At 37.7% G+C, this 24,558-nt stretch overlaps 1 protein-coding gene across 6 annotated transcripts in view; it reads right to left on the reverse strand.

Moving 5' to 3' along the window:
* The window catches only part of LOC109101457 (CDK5 regulatory subunit-associated protein 2-like), a 41,041-nt gene extending 20,269 nt beyond the window's left edge, over nt 1-20,772 (reverse strand). Inside the window, exons 1-30 of one of the 6 annotated variants that reach the window (XM_042747616.1) lie at nt 20,443-20,772; nt 17,214-17,272; nt 16,742-16,809; nt 12,140-12,250; nt 11,931-12,007; nt 11,457-11,571; nt 11,194-11,375; nt 10,964-11,105; nt 10,586-10,639; nt 8,163-8,297; nt 7,576-7,695; nt 7,052-7,144; nt 6,693-6,911; nt 6,345-6,515; nt 6,160-6,270; nt 5,796-5,933; nt 5,499-5,678; nt 5,226-5,420; nt 4,693-4,884; nt 4,404-4,533; nt 4,130-4,269; nt 3,921-4,037; nt 3,535-3,681; nt 3,341-3,453; nt 3,111-3,250; nt 1,383-1,514; nt 1,177-1,286; nt 967-1,098; nt 344-409; nt 30-211 (exon numbers count right to left, since the gene is read on the reverse strand). In XM_042747616.1, the coding sequence (XP_042603550.1) occupies nt 30-211; nt 344-409; nt 967-1,098; nt 1,177-1,286; nt 1,383-1,514; nt 3,111-3,250; nt 3,341-3,453; nt 3,535-3,681; nt 3,921-4,037; nt 4,130-4,269; nt 4,404-4,533; nt 4,693-4,884; nt 5,226-5,420; nt 5,499-5,678; nt 5,796-5,933; nt 6,160-6,270; nt 6,345-6,515; nt 6,693-6,911; nt 7,052-7,144; nt 7,576-7,695; nt 8,163-8,297; nt 10,586-10,639; nt 10,964-11,105; nt 11,194-11,375; nt 11,457-11,571; nt 11,931-12,007; nt 12,140-12,250; nt 16,742-16,809; nt 17,214-17,272; nt 20,443-20,495 (3,824 nt within the window). In that variant the 5' untranslated portion in view covers nt 20,496-20,772. Of the gene's footprint in view, nt 1-29; nt 212-343; nt 410-966; nt 1,099-1,176; nt 1,287-1,382; nt 1,515-3,110; nt 3,251-3,340; nt 3,454-3,534; nt 3,682-3,920; nt 4,038-4,129; nt 4,270-4,403; nt 4,537-4,692; nt 4,885-5,225; nt 5,421-5,498; nt 5,679-5,795; nt 5,934-6,159; nt 6,271-6,344; nt 6,516-6,692; nt 6,912-7,051; nt 7,145-7,575; nt 7,696-8,162; nt 8,298-10,585; nt 10,640-10,963; nt 11,106-11,193; nt 11,376-11,456; nt 11,572-11,930; nt 12,008-12,139; nt 12,251-16,741; nt 16,810-17,213; nt 17,273-19,170; nt 19,302-20,442 lie in introns of those variants that run through there. The other 5 variants (XM_042747619.1, XM_042747614.1, XM_042747615.1 and 2 more) reach the window with 5 other exon arrangements.
* Between the last annotated feature and the right edge of the window lie 3,786 nt (nt 20,773-24,558).

The raw sequence follows: 24,558 nt of genomic DNA on the forward strand, positions 1-24,558 counted from the left end.
ATGTGGATACTTAGTTATCTTAAACATACCGGAGTTGAGAGACTGATTCCGCTCCGAAATCTGAGAGAAGGGATCGGAGTTCTGCTTTTTCCGATTCATCCCTAAAGAATCTGGATGTGAGTTGTACTCCACTTTTCTCTCTTTGAGTCTGTGATGGTTGATTACTCTCACCAACATCCTCTGGAGAACGATTTGCCTCATCACATCTCTCCTTAGAGATCAACAACACATGGGACAACAGTAAATACCAAAACAAGACTACGGTGTTTTCCAGATTGAAATTTGAGGTTTAAGATTACAGTATATTTTTCAAAACTGACTGATCTATTTCCATTTCTCTTACCTTTATGTTTGGTGGCATAAGTGTCACATCATCTTCAGAAGTTGGTTTCTGCTGTATCGGTGTTTGCTACAGTAATGGCATGTTTGGTGACACATGACTTAACAACACAAAATGCCAAAATGGAACAGAATATAAAGAAAGCACACAGTAACGGTAGGATGGGACGGCTGCAGGTGATCATGGGTAAGAAAATAAGTCAGAAAGACAGAGAGAGGAGATAACTGGGGTTAGCAGGGACGGAAGAAAGAGAAAACTAGAGGGGAGGAAAAAATAAAATAACCGCAGACACATACATAACCACTCATTCAGCAGACAAACATGTTACAGAAACAAACTTCTAGAGAAGGTCCTACCTACCGCTGACTAATGTTAGAAAACTAGAAACTCAACTACAGTACAAGTACAACTACAGAGGTCAATCATAAACGGAACACGAAAGCACACAATCAGAAGGTCTGAGGTTAAAGGTCAAGAGGTTAAAAGGAGGTAAGAAATTGGGCCCCATTTTACATTGGCATTTTACAAATGTCGGCTTTGCACAAATGTATTCCAAAAATATTATATAAGACATAAAACTAATAATATATATATTTTTTTAAAAATTTCACTGTGACCTTTAATACCTTGACTGGAGTTAAGAGGTTGATTAGGTCTGGTTCTTTCTGATAGTCTACTGGATCTTTACCCACGATGTCTTTCTCAGTCAGAAGCAGCTTATTCTGCAGTTCGGCATTGACTGCCTGAAGCTCTAAAACCTGAAAATAAGAGGAAAATGTAAATCATTCAGTTTTGATTGACAAAAATTGCATAGCACTTGGCGATTAGGCACTCACCTTTATTCTGAGCTGTTCAATGGTCAAGTGCTGGAGCTCCTCCTCTGGCCCTTCGCCAACACATATACTCATATAGGACGTCTGATCACCAATCAAACTCAGCGTGTCCACTAAAATCATCAGATTAATTAAAGTCAAATGAACTAAAATAACTTAACTAATTTAATTAAGAATGGACAAATGATACGTATGACACATGAACACACTAGTATCGTTGGCTTGTCCAACCCCTCCTCCCCGGTTCTGGATCTGTCCCAGTCTGGCTTGCAGAGAGGCGTTCCAGCGTTGGGCTTCCTCTAGTGCATCACGCATGCTCTCTAACTCTGAAGGGTTTGAACCTGCACACACATGTATACTCATGCAGTTAGTAACACTGCAAACACATTCAATATATATGCATGTACAACTTTAACTTTGTTCTCTGCATATTTCCTTAGTCTTCAAAGAACAGCTGAGAAAACACAAGAAATGATTATAATAAGAAGTGGATGGGTGCATAATCAGTATATGAAATAAATCGAATTTGCGTCATAGAAAAGTATACACACTAAATGCTATGTCAATGCATATTTATTTTATGCAGAAATTTTATTGTAAGTTTCAACTGAAACTTAAAGCATACAGACAACTGAGTGGTGAAAGCGAGAGCCACAGCAAGACATGGGTAGAAAGTTAATGGGAATGTTAATAGGAAAGTTAATCAGGTGCATTTGTTTGTTTTGTGAGAGTGCACTGAAAGATGATTGGCAAATAGCATCACATTCAATTTGAATTAAATTCAAAAGTTATGAAGTGGGAATAAAATAGTTAAATTATCACATAAATAAGTTTCTCTTGACCTGATCCGCTCCTGTTTAACTAAAACAATTAAAAAATAAAATAGAACTATTAAACTATTAAAAATATTTAAAATAAAATTAAAGAATTAAAACATATTTTAGAAAATTATAAATGTTGACAAATGTTTAGGTTGAAGTACTTGGTTGAACTAGAACTAATTAGCCTATTAACTCGAACTAGAAGCTAATTTAAAAAAATCTCTCTCTCTCTCATATATATATATATATATATATATATATATATACACACATATATATTTATATATATTTATATATAGTACTGAAATAGCACTAATATTGCAGGTTTTTATTTTATCTTGTGATGGCTGGAAAAGGCATCACCACAGCCACAATCCAACAAAGCAGATGGACACCAAAGGATGATGAGTAAATGGAGCAGAAACAGACAAAATGCATTTCATTTTCAGCATTCAGTGTATTTGGAAACTGTCTGATCCATCTCTTCTGCATTCATATGCAAGCATGGAACTTAACAAATGGTGAGTATATGTGGATCTTGTGATGATTGTAAATTGTTAATGGATTGGAAAGGTTTTCATAGGTATGCACAGAAAGAAATAAACAGGCTGAATAAGTGAAGGCATATATGTGTACATGGCAGGGTGGGATGAGGTGAATGTATTATTAGTGTTTTAGTGCTGATGAGCCACACAGACATTTAAAACACTTTATTACAAATAATATTTTATCTATCTATAAATAAATAAATAAATAAATAAATAAATAAATAAATAATCACAGAGGAATGAATGAACAGAATAGATGACAGAAAAAATGAGTTGAACAAGATAGACAGGAATGCCAGAAAATTTCAGAACAACACAAAACAAAACAGAACAAACATACAAGTCAGAATAAAGATAAATGCAAGCTTTCATATACATAAAAAAGCATGGTTATGTGGGGATGAACAAGGACAATGATGTAAAAGCTGAATGAGCCGTTAGCTCTGACCTTGAACCGACTATAGCCCTGCATCACTGTTGGATGAACAATTAAAAGTTTCTTTTGGTATTTTGGGAGATTAGAGCATGACATCTGATTGGTTTTCTGCACTCTCTGTCTGTACTGCACCTTCTCTCTGTTTGGCTCTCTGGATCTCTTTCTGTAGCTGATCTCTCAGCTCTGTGTTCGTCTGGACTCCACTTTCCAGCTGCTGTCTGAGAAGTGATACAGCTGTGAGCTCCAGCTGCAGTGCCTGCAGCCTCTCAACACTGAAACAAAAAAAACAGCATCAATAAAATATAGGTCCCAAGTGTTTAACATCACATTACAGCAGATGTGACCTTTTAGGGGTCACACACCTGTCACGCTCTTTGACGGCTCTGATGAGGTCAGAGTAGAGATGTTGCTCAGCTCTCAGAGCTCGGTTTAACTCCGTCTGCTCATTCAGCTGATCAGATAGAGATGCAACTTCCTACAAAATAAGAAAGGCATTCAACATTAGAGATGCTAACATTTATCAGCTTAAAGAATGCATGCATGTGTTCACATGCACCTGTTGTTGGCGATCTCCCCCAATGATGGTTCTTTCTCTCTGAGGGAGAGAGGAAATGCTGCATTCGCTTTCACCCGGCTGGGACGCTTGATCCCGGGTCAGAGGAAGTCGACTATCCCCTCTTTGAGACAAACGCTGATGCAGCTCCTGCAAAGAACCACAAAATCAGACTAAAGCATATACTGTAACCCAACCTCAGATGCTCATGCTCCGGTATGCCTTGAAAGATTAATATTTTACTGTTTAATGTTTTATTGTCACTTCTGATCAGTTTAATACATCCTTGCTGAATAAAAGTATTAATTACTTTCATAAAAAAAAAAAATATATTTTTACTGACCACAAAAGTTAGAATGGCGGTATATGTGAGTGTGATTTATACTCACAGTAATGATTTCTTCTTTAGTGTTGAGTGTTGATGTAAGGGACTCGATATTGGCCGTCTGTCCCTCTAATCGCGTCTCTAGTTCTGAGACCACTGACTGAAGCTCTGCTAGAGAAATCTGTCACAAACACACACAATTATTTTAAAAACTTCAAATGCTGAAACACAAAAAACCCCAAACCCAAAACCCAAAGATCTCAAATTAAAGACCTTGAGCTGGTTCTCTCTCTTCAGAGCGGCGTTCAGAGCTTCTGTTTTCTGTATGAGCTCTTTCTTCAAAACCACCGCAGATTTCCTATTGACTGTTGTTATATCCAGAGTTTCCTCACTGTTTCGCCTGCTTAGTTCAGCTACAAACACACACATAAATGTTATGTCTAGATACAATTTAAGTTGAACTTAAGTGATTTCTGACAATACCTGTTTTTTCCAATATCACCATTATCTGCCCATATGTGCACCTTTACTGTAAAACCACTCTCACCTTCTCTCTCCTCAAGTTTCTCCTGCAGCACCTCAATGGTCTGTCTGAGCTCCAGCACCTGAGGAGGAAGAGCTCCACTCATCTTCATTTCCAACAGGATGCGATCTTTCTCCTGTCCACGGTCTAGCAGCTTCTATGAAACCAACAGAACAACATAACTTGCCATTTACTTATCACAAGGAAGGTTGAAGGTTTTTCGCACAATAAAGCAATTCCAGTTCCGGACTAAGCAACCAATTTAAATGTAAAAACAGCCTTGTGATTAAAAGATTACAGGTCAAAGTCTCACATTAATGAGGGCATCCTTTTCCGCCAACATTGCACGAAGTTCAGCGGTCTCCAGGTGACCGTCCTGTGTTGCTGTAGCGTTCAGTCTCTGTGCGTTTCTGAGCTGCAGCTGTGTGTCTGTCAACTCCTTACGAAGATCCTGCAATTCTCCTGCACGATCATTCAGAGCCTGTACGTGACACTCCGCACTCTCCTACAAACATAAAACAGACATTTATGACGCATTGGAAACTATGTTTATAAGTACACATATCAAGCATTAGTGTACAAGTGCATCAGAACCACAAAAAGTACACATATTTGGAATTAGTGTTTAACAATTTAAATGTTTAAATTTTAAATATTTTCTTATACACACACACACACACACACACACATATATATATATATATACACACACACACACATTGATGTAAAAATTGAAATACAAAAATAAATGAAATTAAAAATGAAATTCAATTAAACATGAAATTAATTAAAAATTAATACAAATATTTTTTAACAAAGCGATGAAATAACACTGGCATTCAGTACCTTCAGAAGCTGGTCTTTGCTGCTGATTGTGGCCAGCAGATTTTCTACAGCAGTTTGGTTCTCGGTCACTAGCCTCTCTCTGTCCTTAACTGCCTCTGACAGCATCGCCTCTGTGACCTTTAACCTTTGACTCATCTGCTCTGCAATGTCACGACCCTGAGACTCTGATTGGTTCAGAATCCTATTGGCCATATCCTGGAAAGTGAGGGAAAAATGCCTTCACACTAACCAAATTCTGACTCGTGTCTGCACCTAAAACTGTGAGTGTTGTACCTCCATGTCTCTCGTTTTGTTGTCCAGTGCTTGCTGTAAGTGCTGTATAATGGCGTCTTTCTCTCTCAGAGCTCTTTGGAGGTTCTGCTCAGTCTCGTCTTTACACCTCTGAAGATTCTTCAGCGAGTTCAGCAGCTGCTGCAGCTCGAGATCTCTTTCCTTTATTAGAGCATCAAAACTCTACACAGAGAGAAACCATTAGCATTGGATTCTAGATAAGCACTTAAGAAACCTTTATGTGAAGAAATTAAACATTTACCAATGCAAAATCTCTCTATCACACAAAAACACTCTTACATTGATAGTCTCCTCGTTGTGTGAGAGCAGGTTGTTGAGACGCTCCACGTCTCTTTCTTTCTCTCTCAAGCTCAGCTGCAGCAAATGGATCTCATTTTCTTTCTCCTCCACGGCTGCAAACTTCTCATTCATGGCTTTCTGCTTACAGAGAATAAAGCATACAAAAATCTAAAGTGGTCAATATTTATGATATCAAGGCTGACAACTGTGCTTAATATTCTACTGAGACAAACGGAGAAACACAAATCATTAACATGCACCCATCCACCTGGAATCATTATCTGAGTTAAGCAGGTTGTTTACAGTTCTGTACCTTCAAAACTTGTGTATAAATACAGAAAACAATAAAGGAAGAGCCACAAACCTCAAGTGCTTTCTCTTTCTCCTTCAGTCGTGCTCTCAGTTTATCCACCATGGGATCACCTTCCTCATGAGTTTTGTTCTTCTCCAGATCTTTAACCATGTTCATATAGTCCTGAAAAAAAAAACAGGAATAAGTAAGCAAGCAGAGAGGTGTTGTGTGTAAGCTCTGTGTGTGTTTGTGTGTACCTGCAGCTGCTGGTCCTTATGATTCAGGCTAGCTGTGAGTCGTTCTATGGTGTTCTGTAGTTTTTGTTCAGCAGCGCGGTTTTGTTCTTGCTGTTCTAGACGCTGTTGTTCTAGAGCGTTCTCTCTGTCAGCAAGAGCGCCGTTTAGCTTCTTCAGCTGATTCTGAAGATCCTGCAATAAACAGACGAAAGTAACTTAATTAATTAAATATATAAAAATTGTTTCACCTGAGCATTTTAATTTGTCACATGTAATTTTTCTTTGTAATGATTTAAGTATTTAGTTAAATACAGCTATTTATTGCAATGCTTTTTTTTTTGTTTCAGCATGTGTGTCTGTGCTACTCACATTAATGGTCTTGTCTCCCTTCTTCTTCTGTTGCTGTAGTTGCTCCAGCTCTTCTTCCAGTTCTAGTTTGGCGTGCTGAAGAAGGGACAGTTCTGAATCTCTGCTGCCGAGCACACGCTGCAGCCTCTGGGCTTCCAGCAGCGAGGAGTGAGCCTCCGCCTGGAGCCGCGACAATTCAGCCTGCTGCTCCAGGAGTAAAGACTGCTGGTCTTCAGCCCCCTGGAACAAACGGAAGAACATAATGCACACATTACACAAATCCTGCACCCATCTACTATATTAGTGATGAGGAGCAACTTGGAAGCTCCAGCTGTCAATCTGTTCGAACTCACCACTGAAAAGTGCACAATCACACATACCTGATATTTCTGTAGTTTGGCTTTATGAAGGGCCTCTCGAGCCTTAGCCAGAGCCTGATCTTTCTCTTCAAGATCACCAGATAGATCCTCAATCTGAAGGAATGAAATAAAGAAGGATAAATATAGGTAAAATCACATTTTATAGTAGTTTTTGTTGTCAAAAGCATTCTAGCTTTTGGTGAAAAATCAATTCATTTGAGATTGTTTTCAAATACATTATAAAACCACTGTCAAGTAAATACAACATTAACAAAGAAAGATTGCTTAAATTTAAACCCAACTGTAAAACATTTGCTTCAGACTTGTTTCTATTATCATTAGTTCAATAAAATCTCCAATAAAAACGTTTTTAATAATCTGCCATATAGAAACATTTTAATATAAATTGTCATTTTTATTTATGTACTTGTTTTATTTTCCTCTGAGTTTCCCTATTTGTTTTGTTCTCTAACACTGTAATTTTGTTGATAGAAAAAAAAAAAGAAAAGAAAAATCAATCTGTTTCAATGTTGACTGGGTCACACCTCTTTCTCCTTCTCTTTGAGAACCAGACTGAGGCCCTGGATGGTTTTGTCTCGTTTCAGAGAGTTCTTCTTCTCTGCAGCCAGTTGAATCTCTCTCTCCTGCAGCTCATCAGAAAGAGCCTAAAACACAGAGGAACCCAATGAGACTTTAACACAATACTTTGGTGTTAATTCAATAATTTACTGCTTAGAAATCATGTATGCATGGAATCAATTTCTAAAATTATTACTGGCAATGTTAAAGAGGCTAATGTAATTTCTGTTATTTTAGTATTATTGTGATTTTCTCATTTTCTGTTTTCATTTTGGTTTAAGTTAAGGTTTTAGTACCTTCGTTGTTTGTTTTTGTCTTTTTTTTATTAGTTTATTCATTTTTATTTCAGCTTTAGTGTTTGTTATTTTAGTACATCAAATTAAAGTAAATGAAAGCAAACTAGCAGAAATAAATTTCAAGTTTTTAATATGTTATATATCAGTTAAATATGATTTCATTATATTATTTCAAGTAGGGAAAATGTTAAGTTACCAATAGAAACCCAGTCATAGTTTGCTTATATGCAGAGAGGGTTTTTCAGCAGAGTATTTACCTTCTTTTCTCTCTCTGTTTCTTCTAGTGTGTGTTTGAGGGTCTGGCTGCTGCTTTTGGCCGTGTTCAGTTCTTCGGTCAGCTGTCTGGTTTTCTGCTCCAATCTGCTCAGTTCATTCTGCCTTTCAACAAACACCTGCAACAAACAAAAACATGTATTTAATTTGCTGCTAAAAAACTGCTAAGCAGTGCCCTAATATCCTAGGTAAAATTTGAGAAGGCAGAGAGTCATCAAAATCTGTGTATAAGCAGTGTACCTCCTGTTTAACAGGTGTGTATTCATCATTAAAATCCTCCTCCATCTCTCTCAGACTACTCTCCAGCTTCAATTTCCAAGACACACCACTGTGGGTGTTTCCATGTATATAACTTGGATATTTTAATACTGGAATCTTGCTACTGTTGCATCGTGGGACACACCGCACTCCTTGCACACTCTTCAAGAGCTGCAGTATATCACACACCAGCGAGGTTGTTTCTACAGTTGTGGGGGTGGAGCCTCTCAGTGGGCGTGTCTGTCTGAGAGGTGATGCACTGATGTGGGCGTGGTCATACTGCTCCAGGGCCACTGATTGGAGGGAAGTTGACCGTGAAATTAAAGCACTCTTCAACGACGTCCAAGTAGTCTTGACTAAGAGAACGAGATCGGGTTACCGGCACACCAGTGGTTTTTGAATTTTTATTTGAAGAAGAACATAATTTCAAACGTTGAGAACGATCCGTTTTACTAAGCGGCTCAAGACTCACACATCTCCTCAATCGACCTTTAAACTGCTCCTGTTGGCCGTCACCACCTGAATTCACAGAAACAAGCCCTTGACTTCTTCCTAGTGTGTCTTGGATGCTGGCAATCCGTGTTTGTTGCTGCTTTGGTTGAACCGGTTGAGGTCGCCGAATGCATTGCAGTTGCTTTGAAGTATTTAAGCTTGCTCCAGTCTGAACTTCCTGTTTAAGAGGTACGTTTCCACCTATTTTGTGTTGGTTATGTTGTCTGTATTTGTTTGTGATTTGCGCTTTCAGTCCATCTCTCTCGTTCTGCATCCGTTGCAGCTGAGCAGCATGCGTTTCCTGCAGCTGTCCAATGGCGACGTCGCATTGCACAATGCGCTCGAGTAAAAACACGCATTTTCCGCAGAGAAACTCGCTGCGGCCGTCTCGTTGCAACTCCAAGCCCAACACATGCGAAAGGATGACCGCCAACCTCAGACGGCCACATGCGCTGAACAACCAGCGACACTGACCGCCCTGCACACACACGCCACATACACGGCATGGGTCACGCATGTTCACCAGACCGACACTACAATTTTCTGATCTGTACGCATGCTATCTTGCTATGCATCTGCCTCAGTGTTTTTCCTTCCGTCTTGCTCTGCACTGAATCTGAGCTGACTATGCTCTGCCCACACGCAGATTTAAACCCTTTAATCCACAAGCACACACAGGAAATCCTTTGAGTGATGTGCGCAACGTCTGCTAACACACACACATATACACACACACACACAGAGTAATCCACTCAGCTCAGCAGGAGTCCGATGAGAAGAGTTGTATTTGGGCCACTGATGTTCCTGCTGTGACTTGAGAATGTTGCAGGTCACACTTTTGTATGGAACATATGCATGAAACAGTATATTTCTGATGATCTAAACAAACCCCCAAACACCAAGTATTAATCTTTGATGCATAACTAGTCCCAATTTTTTTTTTTGCTATAGACATTTTAGATTGCACATCTTTGTTCACCTGAAAATTTCACAGATTAGCACTGAAGGAGGTACCTCAGCCATATCTACAGAGCAGAATATCAGAAATTTTAGAGTGGACTCTTGACATTGCCCAGAACACATAACAACCACCTAGCAATGACTAAAAATCACTTACAAACCTCATAAACTATTGCATGTCGAACACCCAGAATATCCTAACGTCAAAAGTTTGAAAACTGGAACCCAAACAAATGCACACAACTGTCCAAACTTTTCATGTTTGATTTCCATTTGCTACAGTCACAGACTGCTGTTGATCTGCTAATCCAGCTTAGCACATTGCCCTTCGACAGGGTTCTCACACTCTTTGGCTTTCCTGTCGTTTTTAATTACGACATAGGACTTTAACTGATAATTTTATAGGGATTATATAGAGTGCATCAGATAAATGAACAGATTTAAACTATTATGCTTATGAGTGCACAAAGAAAACCCCTGAAATTTTAAGGCTGGTGAAATGGATGAATCAACTTTCAATTGCTTCAAGCCCCTTTCTCCCTTTACAAGAATTTTCTGTCATGAAGGAAACAGCCGCCCAATGAATCACACAGGCCAATATCATCATGCTGGCTTGCTTACAAGCAAATTTGACTCTATAAATGCACTCACAAAGAGGAATATTCTGGTAACACAATGTGACCAGCTGTCTGCTTACCTCTTTGTCTCTTTCTGCATTTTCTCTCCCACGATCTAGTTCTTCCCTAAGAGCCTGTAAAATAAACAAAACATTACTCAGAGTTTGTTCATGTGCATAACAGATAGCATTAACCTTGATGTATGAAAGCTGTTGTGCTTTACAAAACTAACGCCAAATTTACAATTCAAAAGTAGCACAGAAGCACTTCTGAACTGGAAATTAGGGGTCTTTAGACTGATTGTATAATGAGATTTACACAGCAATGTCAACTGTATACTTTTATACTAGAGCCTGAAGTGAATCAGAGCAGGGATAACTTAATCTGGCTTTTATGCAGCATAAGGAATTTTAAGCAGGCACAGAGCAGCCTATGTAAAGAAGACTTAAAAGACTAACCTGTAGCTGACTGTCTTTTTGGCCAATAAGGGATTTCAGCTGTGCCATCTGCTCTGCCATTGGCTGTTTTGGGTCATTGCTCCGAAGCTCTCCAATCATGGCGTCTTGATTCTTGAGTGACACCCGCAGCTGCTCAATAACACTTTGGAAATCATATCAGGGATATGTTAATAGTGACACTTTTTTAATGTAAACTGATGTTTCAGTAATTTAATTTCTTTCTGAATTACCTCTCCTTTTCCTGAAGGGCCTGCTGGAGCTCTCGGACCCGTTCGGGGGTGGAGCCTGAATCAGCTGAGGGTCCTGATTGTTTGGCAGCTTGTAGCTCTTTCTCCAATCCAAGATTCTTCAGCTTCTCCTGTTCAGCAATGGTGGCCATGCTTTCCAGCTCCTCTTGGGCGGCTTGCAGAGATTGAGTGAAAGGGAAAGCAATGACTAAAGATAGAGGACACATTCCCAAGCATTTGTTATAAACATTGTAGGGTTGATTTACCTCTGCGAGTTCTTGAATCCGAGCGCTGAAAGCTTCTCTGAGTGAGTCCATTTCTCTCTGCAATTTCTCTCTGCCATCATCAACACCTCGACTCGCTAAACTCTCTAAAGCTTTGCTACACACACAAACACACATTTAAATCCATGTCTTATATCTATTGCCTTCTACATGTGTTCAATTGTAAATATTTCACCTGAAAGCACAAATGAGTAATAACCAGGTGCAGTTGTTTTTTTAATATTATAAGCCATATCAGTAAAATAGACTGAAATTAATAAAAAAAAAAAGATTTTTTCTGTCCCACTTAAAGCAGATAACAGATAAAAACAAAAATCAAAAGATAAAATGTAGCAATTTTTTGGCAAACAATCATCGAGATGAACAAGGAAGAAACAGGATTTATCCCTTGATGCTCTATTATGTCGTACCAATGATTAGTAAGAAATAGGAAGTAAACAAGTGGGCAGGACTTACGATGCGGACACAAGCAGTTCTTGTTTCTCAGCAAGATCTCGTTTCATTGACTCCACCTCTACCTTCAGCTCAATGTTCTACACAAACAGACAAGTTACTTAAAATATTAAAAAACTGAGATCAACAAGCACAAAACAACGGCTTGCTTTAATATGAAGAGATGAACTATGCCATGTGTGTACTTGTATGTGACAGTGCGTGTCAGTCACCGTTTTGTAAATGTCCTCGGTGGAGTCGTCACATTTCTGCTGCACACGTTCTTCCAGAAAATAGATCCTGAGCTTCAGGTTGAAGTTTTCCTTCTTTAGAGCTGTGATTTGCTGCAGGAGAACCATTGAAATTATTCCCAAAATACTCCTTATTTACACACAGACAATACAAACAAGAAGAAAATGTACCCGAATCTTCCATTTAAGCAATATGCGTGGAATATTTTAAGGAACAAACTGAAATTTATACTCTTATTCACAACAACAACAAAAAATAGTAGTTTTCCTGTAACATTCATGAGAGTTCAGATTCATGAGCAAGTGATTCTTCTGAGTCAGATCTTACAAATATCAAGTTCACGAAACCAGACTGAACAACACATTCACAATCTGAAGAAAACCTAAATTTTGGCTGAACTTCCCTTCATACTGAAATGTTTCTGAATATGCAGTTCTTCCTTTTTACAATATTATTCAAGTTCATTCATGAATAAACATAAGGAAAGCTGTTCTCCATATAACTGAAATAGAGACGAGAATTAACAGAGAAACAGAGCGACTATAACAGGCTGTGTGCGGGTCAGTAATGAGGGTTGGCATGAGTGTGTGTGTGTGTGTGAGAGAGAGAGAGAGAGAGAGAGAGAGAGAGAGAGAGAGAGAGAGAGAGAGAGAGAGAGAGAGAGAGAGAGACTGGCAGGGCAGTGAACTGTGCTTCATTGTACTCAGAGCGTTTTTTACTTCAACATCTGGGGCAGAAAGAGGGGGAAGGGAAGAAAGATATACAAATAGAACGAGAGAGTGTGGAATAACCACAATTACTACAGTGATGGGCAGCTGTACCTTGCTTTGAAAGATTTCTGTGTTTCTACAGCACACAAACACACTTTTTCTCATTCAGACACACACAGCCACAGGAATGCACACAGATCTTTATCTTAGTACAAAGAAATAAACTTTTCCTTAAATGGACAGGCAGATATTCCATACCAGAATATCATTACTGCCAAAGAAAACATATTAGTTGGATAGCGACCTGTTAAAATGAAGTAAAAAAAAAAATTGCTGAAATTGTACTCAAAATCAGATTAGTTGGTTTCTTCATCAAAACAGATTTGAAGAAATTTATCATCATATCACTTACTTGGCAAAGAATCATTTGCAGTGAATGGGTGCGATCAGAATGAGTCTAAACAGCTGATAAATATATCATAATAATAATAATAATAATAATAATAATAATAATAATAATAAGTAATCGAGACTTCAGTCCATCAATTAACATTTTGTGAAGCGAAAAGCTGCATGTTTATAAGAAACAATTCCATCAAGATGTTTTGAACTTCAAATGGAGTCCATAATCACACTCCCTCCGGTGAAAATGGTCTTGTCTGAATCAGTAGAGAAATATATACAGATAAATGCAAAAACACTCCAAAACAGTTCTAATGGTGATGTGAGAGAACAACAGGAGATGGACTTTTTTTACTGAGGGATGTATTACAGACTCATATTTTGACCAGAAGTGATGGCTTAATGATGGATTTCTTTCCTAAAAACACACAGCTTTTGACTTCACAAGGTGTGAATTGATGGACTGGAGCGGTGTGGATTACTTGTGGATTATTGCAATGTTATTATCAGCTGTTTGGACTCTCATTTTGATGGCACCCATTCACTGCAGAGCATCCATTGGTGAGCAAGTGATGTAATGCTACATTTCTCCAAATATCTTCCAATGCAGAAACAAACTCATCCATGTCTTGCATGGCCTGGGGATGAGTATTTTTGAGTAAATTATTCCTTTAATCTAATATTGAGCAGGTTTACTCAAACTTATTTATTTATTAGCTCATAATCAAAAGGATTTAGTACCAAATCATTAAACAAAAAAAAGCAAGACAACTATGTTCAAAGGTGATTTAGAAATTTTTTTAGTTCAAAAGAAATGATGAAAGATAGTTTTTGGGTTTGTTTTGAGTTTTGATTAAAGGAACTCTACATGTGTTGCTTTGTTTTTGCATAAATTGTACTGTCTGCTATGACAGGAAAAACGTTGTTTAAAATAATGTTTCATATTTCACAATGTTTCAACATTTTGGCAACGTTCACACTGTCAGCTTTTGTGATTGACAACCGCATTTTCTTTACAGGTGTGAGTCTCGAAATGTCCCGTTCACACAGCAGCTTACAGTTGTGTTTAGAATACTGTCTGTATGAACGTGCAACAGGAGTCAAGGCTGTATTCCTTACCAGTAACCACAGCATGACTTCCATAAAACTGAAAGTCTTATCACTTTCTGACAGGACAAAAGTCCAATCGTGCCACGAGTTCATCCGTTAAATCTTCATTAACGGATAGCAGCCTTTAAGCAGAAAACTGACAGCATCTAAAAATTTCAGATGACAGACACGCAGCTCACTTATCCGTCACTGTAAGTTAGCAAAAATGCACATCAAAACACATAACATGCGTTAGGCATGCGTTTATGTGGCAAAGCGGCTCCCTCTTGCATTGTATGACGTGACAGACAACTAGTTGTCCAGTCCTGTTACGTTCACACAGCGCGTGTGTTTCTGAGAATGCAGTTGTGAGTAAGGATGTGCGCTACGACTAATTTGACTGTCGTTTAAACGGAAGTTTTGTATCCGACTAGTCGACTAGTCTAAAAGCAATAAACCCCCAAAAGATGGTAAGAAAAAAAAAATGTTGTGCGTGCTTGTATATAATTGCCTACATTTGAAATACTTAATCTACGAATCACACTGACAAATCCCTCAGTAAATTCCGCTTAAAATAGGTCACAATTATGCCGTACTCTTTCTTGCCTCACATTATCATAATCATAATATATATATATAAATAAATAGAAGAACACACACTCAACCTCAGCCAATGCTTATTTATTAAAATCAGCTGGGGGAAATGCAGAAACATGAAAAATCAATCAATAGCCTGACAGAATTCTTCATATAACGTTAGCCAACATATTAAAACAACACAAAAACAATAGGGAATTTTATCAAGGAATATCATTAAAACGGCTTTTAAAAACATATTTCGTCATGTAGGCTATATCATCCAAAAACAAAACGAACAAAAAGAAAGACATGAAAGCGATGAGGGTTTCCATCTAAAGTTGCGAATTTAACTTACGTGCGAAATTGGAATATCACACAAAACAAATGCAAACAAGCACTGTTTGCATCCAATGCATCAAAGAGAACAAAATTGTCACTTACTGTTAAACTGGCACTAAATATCAGTAAGAAAACTAGGAGAACTGAATATAATCATTTTCATATATGATAAATTACTTGCGCCTCAGAGCGAGCAGATGAAACACAATAAATGATGTCATTGCTGCTGTTTGGGAACGCAGTCGTGTAAGACATTATACAGAAACACTTAAATGACAGACTTTAATGACAGGCATTTCAGAACGACCATAGCAACATTTTAGATGTTGTGGAAGGAGATCATGCAGTCCGCTGCTAGTCAAGTTATCCCGCCACATAGCGCAAAGTCAAATATTTTTTATATGTGCTTAGAGGAATTTATTCGCAAAATGCATTTCCAGCTCCCATTATTCTCATTAATACCTTTTCACACAAGTCAAAAACCACCCCAAGCGAGCGTAAAAACTTTTTTTGCGAATTAAGGGATTTTTATTCGAAATTTGGCGTTTCAATCACTCGTTTCTCATTCGATACTTCAAAATGCGCATTAAAACAGGGTGATGGAAACATACTGCACTAGAAAAAACGTGCTCTGCAGGAACCGAAGTCGTGCATGCACAGATAACGAAAAGCAAGCCAACAAAATTTCGGAAAGTGCCTGGACATCATGCAGCAAGTGGGTCTTCGAGGAATAGACGGCATGGATGGGATTGGAGCACTGGCGGGCTGTAGTGATTGACATTACCTGGCTTTGGCTAGTTTCTAAGCTAACGCCTACGTGCCTGAATTGAATATGATTACCCATCGCTCCAATAGATTTATTGTAAGCCAATCTGACGTTACACAGTTTACACAAAACTTTTCAGTTTCCTTCTAATTCAAAATAATCCCACACCTTGCTCATCTTTCGCGTGGACACTTTTGAGCTCGCCACAACTGACACGAATAAAACTCATGCGAGGCATGAGGTAAAAATTTAATTTACATCCCGAAACACTTTTAAAAATGTTTTCAAATGTTTTATTTTAACTTGTTATTTAAAATGTTTTAAGTGTAACAATGGGAATTTGATAGTAACATAAAATGATGGTAATATGAATGATTATCATGTTTTTTTTTCTGTCGTGTAATCGACTATTGTTTTCAGTGTCGACTAGTAGGAGCTGTACCGTTTAGTCGACTAGACCTGCACATCCCTAGTTGTGAGTACTGAAAATGTACAGGTGTGAGTTTGGTTACAGAATGTGGTTGTCACACCTGTAAATAACTGTACTGTGTGTGAACATAACCAATATTAAGGACTCAAATACAGGACTAACAACTGTATTCTGCTACTGTGTGAACATGGCCAGCATTTGGGCATCATATGCACAGCTCTCATAAGAAAACAAACAAAAGCAAACATTTTGATATTGTTGTACTTACGTTCTCATAATCTTTCATGGTCAAAGCTTTGGCTGGAGACATCCTCTGCCCTGGAAACAGAGGCACTGCAGACGACAAGACAACAGATGTACAAATTAACACTTTTTGGTTAACTCCAGAAATGTCTCACTTATTTTCATATGACCCTTTGAGGCTTTGATGAAAATCTGATTAAGACCATGTGGTTTGATACGTAAGGACAAACATCAGAGACAAATACAAGTGTTTCAGACTGTGTGTCTTCATTACAGAGTTAAAGGTAAAAGGCTGGAGGGAAGAACAAAATAATGGTCTTTTCATCTTGTTCTTTTCCATAAACTGTCTAGATGATTCAACAGAGGCTAAAATCCTAAATGTGTTAAAGTACACAGACTGCAGATTGAAAGAATCTGCAAAACAGTTAAATAGCACCAATTTCTCATTCGTGTTTTCTGTTTACAGATTACATTATGAGACATGAGGGTGTCTGTACCTGTCAAGTCGTCCATGCTGAAGTTGCCGCTGTTTAGAGACTCTGGCAGTCTGGAAATACTGCAACATAAACACACACACAACACAAAGAGCCAAACATAAGTTTAAACATGTAAAAAAAGCGAAACAGTAAGACAAAAACACTGCAACCACAACAAAGCCACAAAACTGTCAGCGTTCATCCAAGAAGCAGATGCGAATATCCAGCGGTTACACTCAAGACTACAGCATCTATTCTATATTACTATCCAGCTCATGGAAACACACACAAACACTGAGAGGACGGACAATGCATACGTCTGTGGACGCTTTTCATAACTGAACCTCAAGGCGGGAGCAGAAATAAAGTGTGTGTGTGCTTTCATAACCGTTTTAAAGTGCAGCACTGGCTACAAGTGAAAGCATGATGTAAGCAGGCCGTCAGAAACTAATGTGAATGTACAGATTACAGCATGTTTATGTTGTGTTTGTGTGTATTTGCTGTAAATCTTGGCTCCCAAACAAGTTCAATCCCCTTTGCTCCTCTGACAGTCACCCAGATCTACGGCAAGCCCATTGGGACACTCAGCACACTGGACTTACATAAGACTGAACAGCTGTCAAACAGAAGAGCCTCGCAGGTCTAAGCATCTGATGCCTCTGATTTCTTACACATCCAATATCTAACCCAGACCAATTTATTATTGCTTATTTATGTCATTTTCACTTACATTTGAAAGTATATCATTTTCAAAATCTAACTTGTAAATTAGCCTAACAATGCATATGCTTAGCCTATTTTGAAATATTTTGAGTAAAATAATATCCTGAATAAAATTTTAAAACACTTGATTTCTTATTACTAATTTAAATATCATAAAAATTAACCTTGCTTGTTTTTCAAATACTAGAGTGAAGAACTCAAGTTTTATTCAAATTTTGAATTAGTTTTTATTTTACATTTTCTATTTTCATTGCAATTTCAGCATTATTATTTCTTAATTATTTTATGTCTATACAGTTTATTAAATTAATTTAAATTTTAGTTTTTTTTTTTAGTAGGTTATAAGTTTAACTAAATGTTGCATTGGCAACTAGCTGAAATTATCTTTTGAGTAACAAAAATGTTTAATCAATAAATCTTGACCAACATAAATATTTAGAGTTTAAGTGTTATTTTAAGATCTAGAGACCGGTTACTGATCACTGGTTGATCTCTAGTTTAGATCTCTAGTTATTTCCCCTCAAATCAGCCATACTGTATGTCCACATGAGCATCAGCCACTAAAAAAGCCCAAAACAACTCCCAAATGACCACTACATAAAAATACAACAACTCTCATTACATACATATAGCATTCATGAAATGATGTGGGCAGTGCACATTTCAATGTGACATTCATGTGGAGACAACAGCAGGTGCAACTTTGCTCAATAACAATGTAAACAGTGTCTCTCAACACCACTATTGTCCATCTGTTTATTTTAATCTACAGTATTTTGAGCAGGATGGATGAAGCCAAACGGATACAACGCCTTCAACACATCACAGCCAAACAACTTCCTCTTCTCATGTTTCCCTACACCGTTAGCATTGTGCTAGCCACAGGAAGACACGCAAACTATTATACAACTGTCTTATGGGTTCACATACGACTTAGTCTCAGAAATGTATTTAAATTGGTTAAAGTTCCTCTCAGATGTCAGAGAATCAAGAAGCTGACCGCTATCGGCTTTCGTCTTGTGTTTCCTCACAGGCTCACCACCTGCTTTATAAAGGTGACACTGCAATGACACGACCATCAGGACAACACAGACAGTCTCTAACTTAACCATCAAAGCCAAGAGTCCTTCAATCCTGCCCATCAGAGACCTGCTGAACTTGAGCTCTGAAATAAAGCAGTGATCTACTACAAATACACAGGTACAGCACTAACTCTATACAAAAGCAGTACAGGTGTCACATAGTTGCAACCTACCTACATCAGTCCTTCATGTTCACATGGCCACAGAAAAATAAAACACAGAGATCAATGCGTCAGATAATAAACAGGAGCGCTATTCCGCTATTTGCCGTTTCCAGGAAGGAAGTAATGTTTTCTCTACAACCGTATGACAGCGCATGATCAACACACAACAGCAGCTAGAGACTCTCTCTCTCTCTGTGTGTCTGTCAGCATTGCTCAACAACACAACTAAAGCCACTTTAGAAACTGAAACTGAATTATATGCGTTAATGTTTTCTGTGCAATAAATGCATTGCTCTAATAAACGAACTCTTCAAGTCTGCTTGAATTTGATCTGGCCTGCATTCAATGCATGCGACTTTATTAACTGCACTTTTGTTTAATGCAAATGTACATCTATTTCAATGCATGACACGTCCAGTTTAACGCAGACGACTATATTTGATGCACTAATTATTAATACATTACATTACAATTATTTAATGATCCGTGTCAGATCACGGTTTGTGAATGTATTGACTCTCCAAAATATTTTCTCTGACTCCTGGACGCAGTAAACAATGTCAAAACAGCCTCGTGTGCCCAGATGCTTTAGAGATCGAGTCCCTGCTATATTTAACTGAGAGGATAACGTGCGTTTTGTTTTTAACACGAAGGCTGTGAGATTCAAACTTCAACTCCACACACACACACACACACAAAAACACGATCAACAACATAATAATAAACCCAAAAGCTGAATTCAGACTTTTTGGGGATTCAATACAAACATAACATATTACTGAAAAATATCAAAAATATAACGTACACATATTGGAAGCGCATTCATTTATTAATTGAAACCAACTAATAGACTTTTAGAAATTCTGTCAAGAACACATAACTGTCAGACTAATGGAAGTCTAAGTTATATACAAACGCAACAAATGTATAATTTCTGAGGACATACAGAATGAAAGCATCCCATTCACCACATACATCATGATAAAGGTTAAATGAAGTCATACAAAACTAAAACAATTAACGTTAGTTATCTTAACGAGTTCGGAGAAGAGCGTAACGTGCTGTAATTCTATCGTTACCTCATCTCTATAGTTTTATCTGGCGAGTGGATCACCACTAAACATTGTTAAATTCTAATGATGAATAACAAATTGAAAACATTTGGTAGGAAGTGTTTTCGCGAACATGTTAAATGTTTTTCTCCCCTCATGTTAGCATGCTAACGCTAGTAAACGTTACCTGACAGACTCTGACAGAAATCAAAAAAATAAAGCGCTTCACCTCAGATTGATGTCAAACGGCAGCGTTTGATCTTCTCCAACCACCGAATCCATTCTGGATCAAATAAGAGTGTTTTGTTTTAGCTGTGAACAATATTCCTGTCAAAACATGATGCCCGTTGTATTATTTTTGAACTGAGAGCGGTAGATTATGAACGTAATTTCAAAGCAGACGTTGGAACCGCCATTTTAAAATCCGTGACGTCACCGTGCGAGCACGCGCAAAGTTTAAGGAGTTGGGCGGTTCTCGAAATTCCACTGTGGAGAACGCTTAGTTTACGAATATTTATAGTGTTGAATCCTACAAGGGAACTTATAAATAGTTATTAATTACGCTGATATTGCCTGGTAACCTTCCAATATTAAAGGGTTTATTTTGTGACTATAAGAATTCGTGGCGATGATTGCGCTGCGTGGCTGAAGCGTGCAAGATGATTGGACAGAACAGGTCGATGAGCCCGCCTCTACTTCACTCCTATTGGCTGTCAAGTCAATTGTGGGCGTCAGGCTGTGAGCAAAGCAAGAAAATAGATTTACGTTTTTGTAATCTGCCGAACAGTAACTCAGAAATAAAATGTGGAAAACTGTTCAATTATATATGGATTGAAATAACCTTTAAATCATTCATTAATGAGACATTGTTTGTTGAATTTGATTTTAAGAAACCAATGGCATTTAGTAGAATAAATTAATAAGATTCTGAATAACTGTAAACTCATTTATGAGTGAGTTTAACATTAATCACATATTAATGAAGATTTAAAAATGATGTGAATGTCACACATTTATTGTAACTCAAGAGCAATAACAGTACAGATAATATTGTAAACATTAAAAAAGGTTATGAGTCTGTTTCATCTGTTTTTAAATAGATTTTTTATTAATATGATGTAACTTTCATGTTAGCAACTGTAAAGGTAAATGTCTTGCTTGTAAATAGACTATCTGCTGCTATCTGCTGGCAGGAGACACTAAATACAGAATCAGATGAGGTTTAAAAGCTGCTTATATACACACAAAATACACACATATCAGGATGTTTACTCATTCTATGACCACACTCAACAAAACTGAATATATGTGAATTCATTTATTAATACTTGACACCTTAAAGATAATGTGTAGAAAAAACCTTGCCATATCTTTGTTAACATACTTCATTTTGGAGCTTTGATGCACCCATCATCATCATCATCATCATCATCACGTCAAACTGCACATATCTGATTGAGACCCATTCTTTTTTTCTTATTTGCAGGAAGTGCACTAAAACATCAGTCAGTAATGATTTTAGAGCTTTATAAATGAAAACCTTTTTATGGTCACTAAATGAATAGATACAATGATAGATGATGGATACACAGGACATCTAATTTCTCATGGCTTGAAGAAGAAAAACAATGCCTGCGTCCCAATGTGCTTACTATCCATCCTGAAGTCTATGTGATAAGTAATTTTCAATACTATTTATGGCAGATGGGATGGATGGTATGCACATTGGACGCAGGGAATGACTTTATTCAATTAAATATTACAGAAATAAAATAGGATATTTTTATTTTCTATTTTAGTCATTTGCAAGAAGATAAAAGTTATTCATGGGAGCAGCTGTATTTTCCTGAATAAGGAGTGAGTCCGTCAAAGTTGTATTAAAAAATGTGAAGATGGCATGACAAATGAGCAAATACAATTTGGGATTTAAACACACATTTAGATATATCATGCAATCCCAGTGATAAGAGCCTTTGTAGCTCCAAAAACTGTAATGTTTACTATAATGATTTTGCACAAACAATGGCACATTATTGTACAAGCAGCAGCTGATTTATGGTCATGCAAGTGTCTCTATGTATTGTCTTTTAAAGTTTGCACAGTGTCTTGCTGAGAATAGTGTTTTGTTTTTTTTTTGTCTTGCAAGGGAAAAACTTTGATTGATTATTTCTAATTTAACAACCAAAAGCAAATTTTCATGGCATGAGTATAAATAATGATTGTAAAACTAGTCTAAATGTTTTATGTAACCAGCCCACCAGGACTGCAACACTGGGGCTTCATGTCTGGAAATATACATATGGCTGATTTTTTATTTATTATTTTTTTTAATATTATCATTATTTTAATATGCATAGTGCACACGTTTGTGTAATACATGATGACAAACCATGCTTGCTCTTTTTTTCCTCCACAATTGTTAAATAAAAATGATCCTACACTTGCATTGTTTTAGACTGTATTTTGTTCTTATATCATGGATTAAAAGATATCCAACTGATCTCAGAAAATGAATGGTTTATTTTTAATGCACAGTAATTTGTTACATTGTGGCTGATGTGAAGGGTCTTTGCTGCTGGATTCAGTGCAGCAGGATGAAGGAGAGCAGAGAACAGCAGAGGAACAGGAAGCTCTGAGTGGTTCTCTGAGCACCGTTACACAGGTTCCATGAACAACATGTGATGTTTTCACCAAGCTTTAACCGTTCTGTTGCATTATAACAGATACAGTGGGTACAGAAATTATTCAGACCCCCTTAAATTTTTCACTCTTTGTTATATTGCAGCCATTTGCTAAAATCATTTAAGTTAATTTTTTTCCTCATTAATGTACAAACAGCACCCCATATTGACAGAAAAACACAGAATTTTTTGCACATTTATTAAAAAAGAAAAACTGTTATAGCAATTTTTCCTTTGCCAAGATAATCCATCCACCTCACAGGTGTGGCATATCAAGATGCTGATTAGACAGCATGATTATTGCACAGGTGTGCCTTAGGCTGGCCACAATAAAAGACCACTCTAAAATGTGCAGTTTTATCACACAGCACAATGCCACAGATGTCGCAAATTTTGAGGGAGCGTGCAATTGGCATGCTGACTGCAGGAATGTCCCCCAGAGCTGTTGCCTGTGAATGCTAAAATTATATTTATATTAATAAATATATTTATATCAGATTTTGTAGCGTACTCCTTAATGTTAACAAACTCAGAGTATTTATACTGTAATCCATATCCATGTTTTGAATCGAATGGTCACTTAATTCTAATTAATTGCCATTATTTTTATTACTTGTATGATTTATTTATGCCAGCTTTATGTGATTTATTTATTGCAAGTTAAAGACTGATGATAGTTTTTGGTTAAAATTATAGATTTTTTTTTGCCTTTTAAAGTTTGGCTGTTGGGAACACGGATATAAATTTCCTCATTGACAGTAGCATGGGTACCATCGTAATCAATGCAGTGCGAGAATTCATCTGAAGTTTTACTAACACCATGCCAATTGGACCTGATCAGGTGCAGGTGGAAGTGGCCATGTTTTCCACCATCCCACGGATGGAAATCAACCTCAACTCATGTAGTCCAAAGGAATCCCTAAACACTGCCCTCTCTAGAATAAAACCCAAACCTTCGGCTGAAGTCAACCTCGGTGCTGCCTTAGATTTTGTGAGGACCAACATGCTCACAGCTGAGAGCGGGAGCCGCATTCAAGATCAAGTGCTACAGCTTGTGTTGCTCCTGACCAGTAAAAAATCCAAAGACAGTGTCCGACAGCCGGCTGAGGCCCTTCGTCAAATGGGTGTTGTGACTTTTGCTGGAGGCTCCAGGGCTGCTGATGAGGCTGAGCTCAGGCAAATAGCTTTTACTTGAAAATCTGGTTTTCATGCTGAAGGACTTCAGGGTGTTGCTGCTCAACCCCAGTCAAATCATCTCCGCTCTCTCTAAATCATCTGGCATTGTTGTGACAGAGAGTCCAACTGAATCAGGTATTATTTAGAGTTCTTCAAACACATACTAATTTTGTTTATAAAAAACATACTGATCATAAGTGTCAGACTCTGTCCCATGTTTTGTCTGTGTTTTGCTTCTCATGTTTTTCCATGATTTGTTTCCAGGTGTTCCCCGTTTGTTTTCATTAGTTCCAGGTCATCCTCCCATTATCAAGTTCTGTATAAATAGTGTTCTCAGTGAGTCCCCGCTATATGTCAATTAAACTCCATGGATCTGAACTCCTGGTCTCCTCGTTCCTTGCTCCATGTTCCTGCGCTGTAGCAGCACGTGACCCCCCTAGTATTGGTAGGTTTAGGAGTAGGTTTGGGGGAGGGGTTAGGATTAGGCA

This window comes from Cyprinus carpio, chromosome B21, assembly GCF_018340385.1.
Source record: "Cyprinus carpio isolate SPL01 chromosome B21, ASM1834038v1, whole genome shotgun sequence".
NCBI lineage: Eukaryota > Metazoa > Chordata > Actinopteri > Cypriniformes > Cyprinidae > Cyprinus > Cyprinus carpio.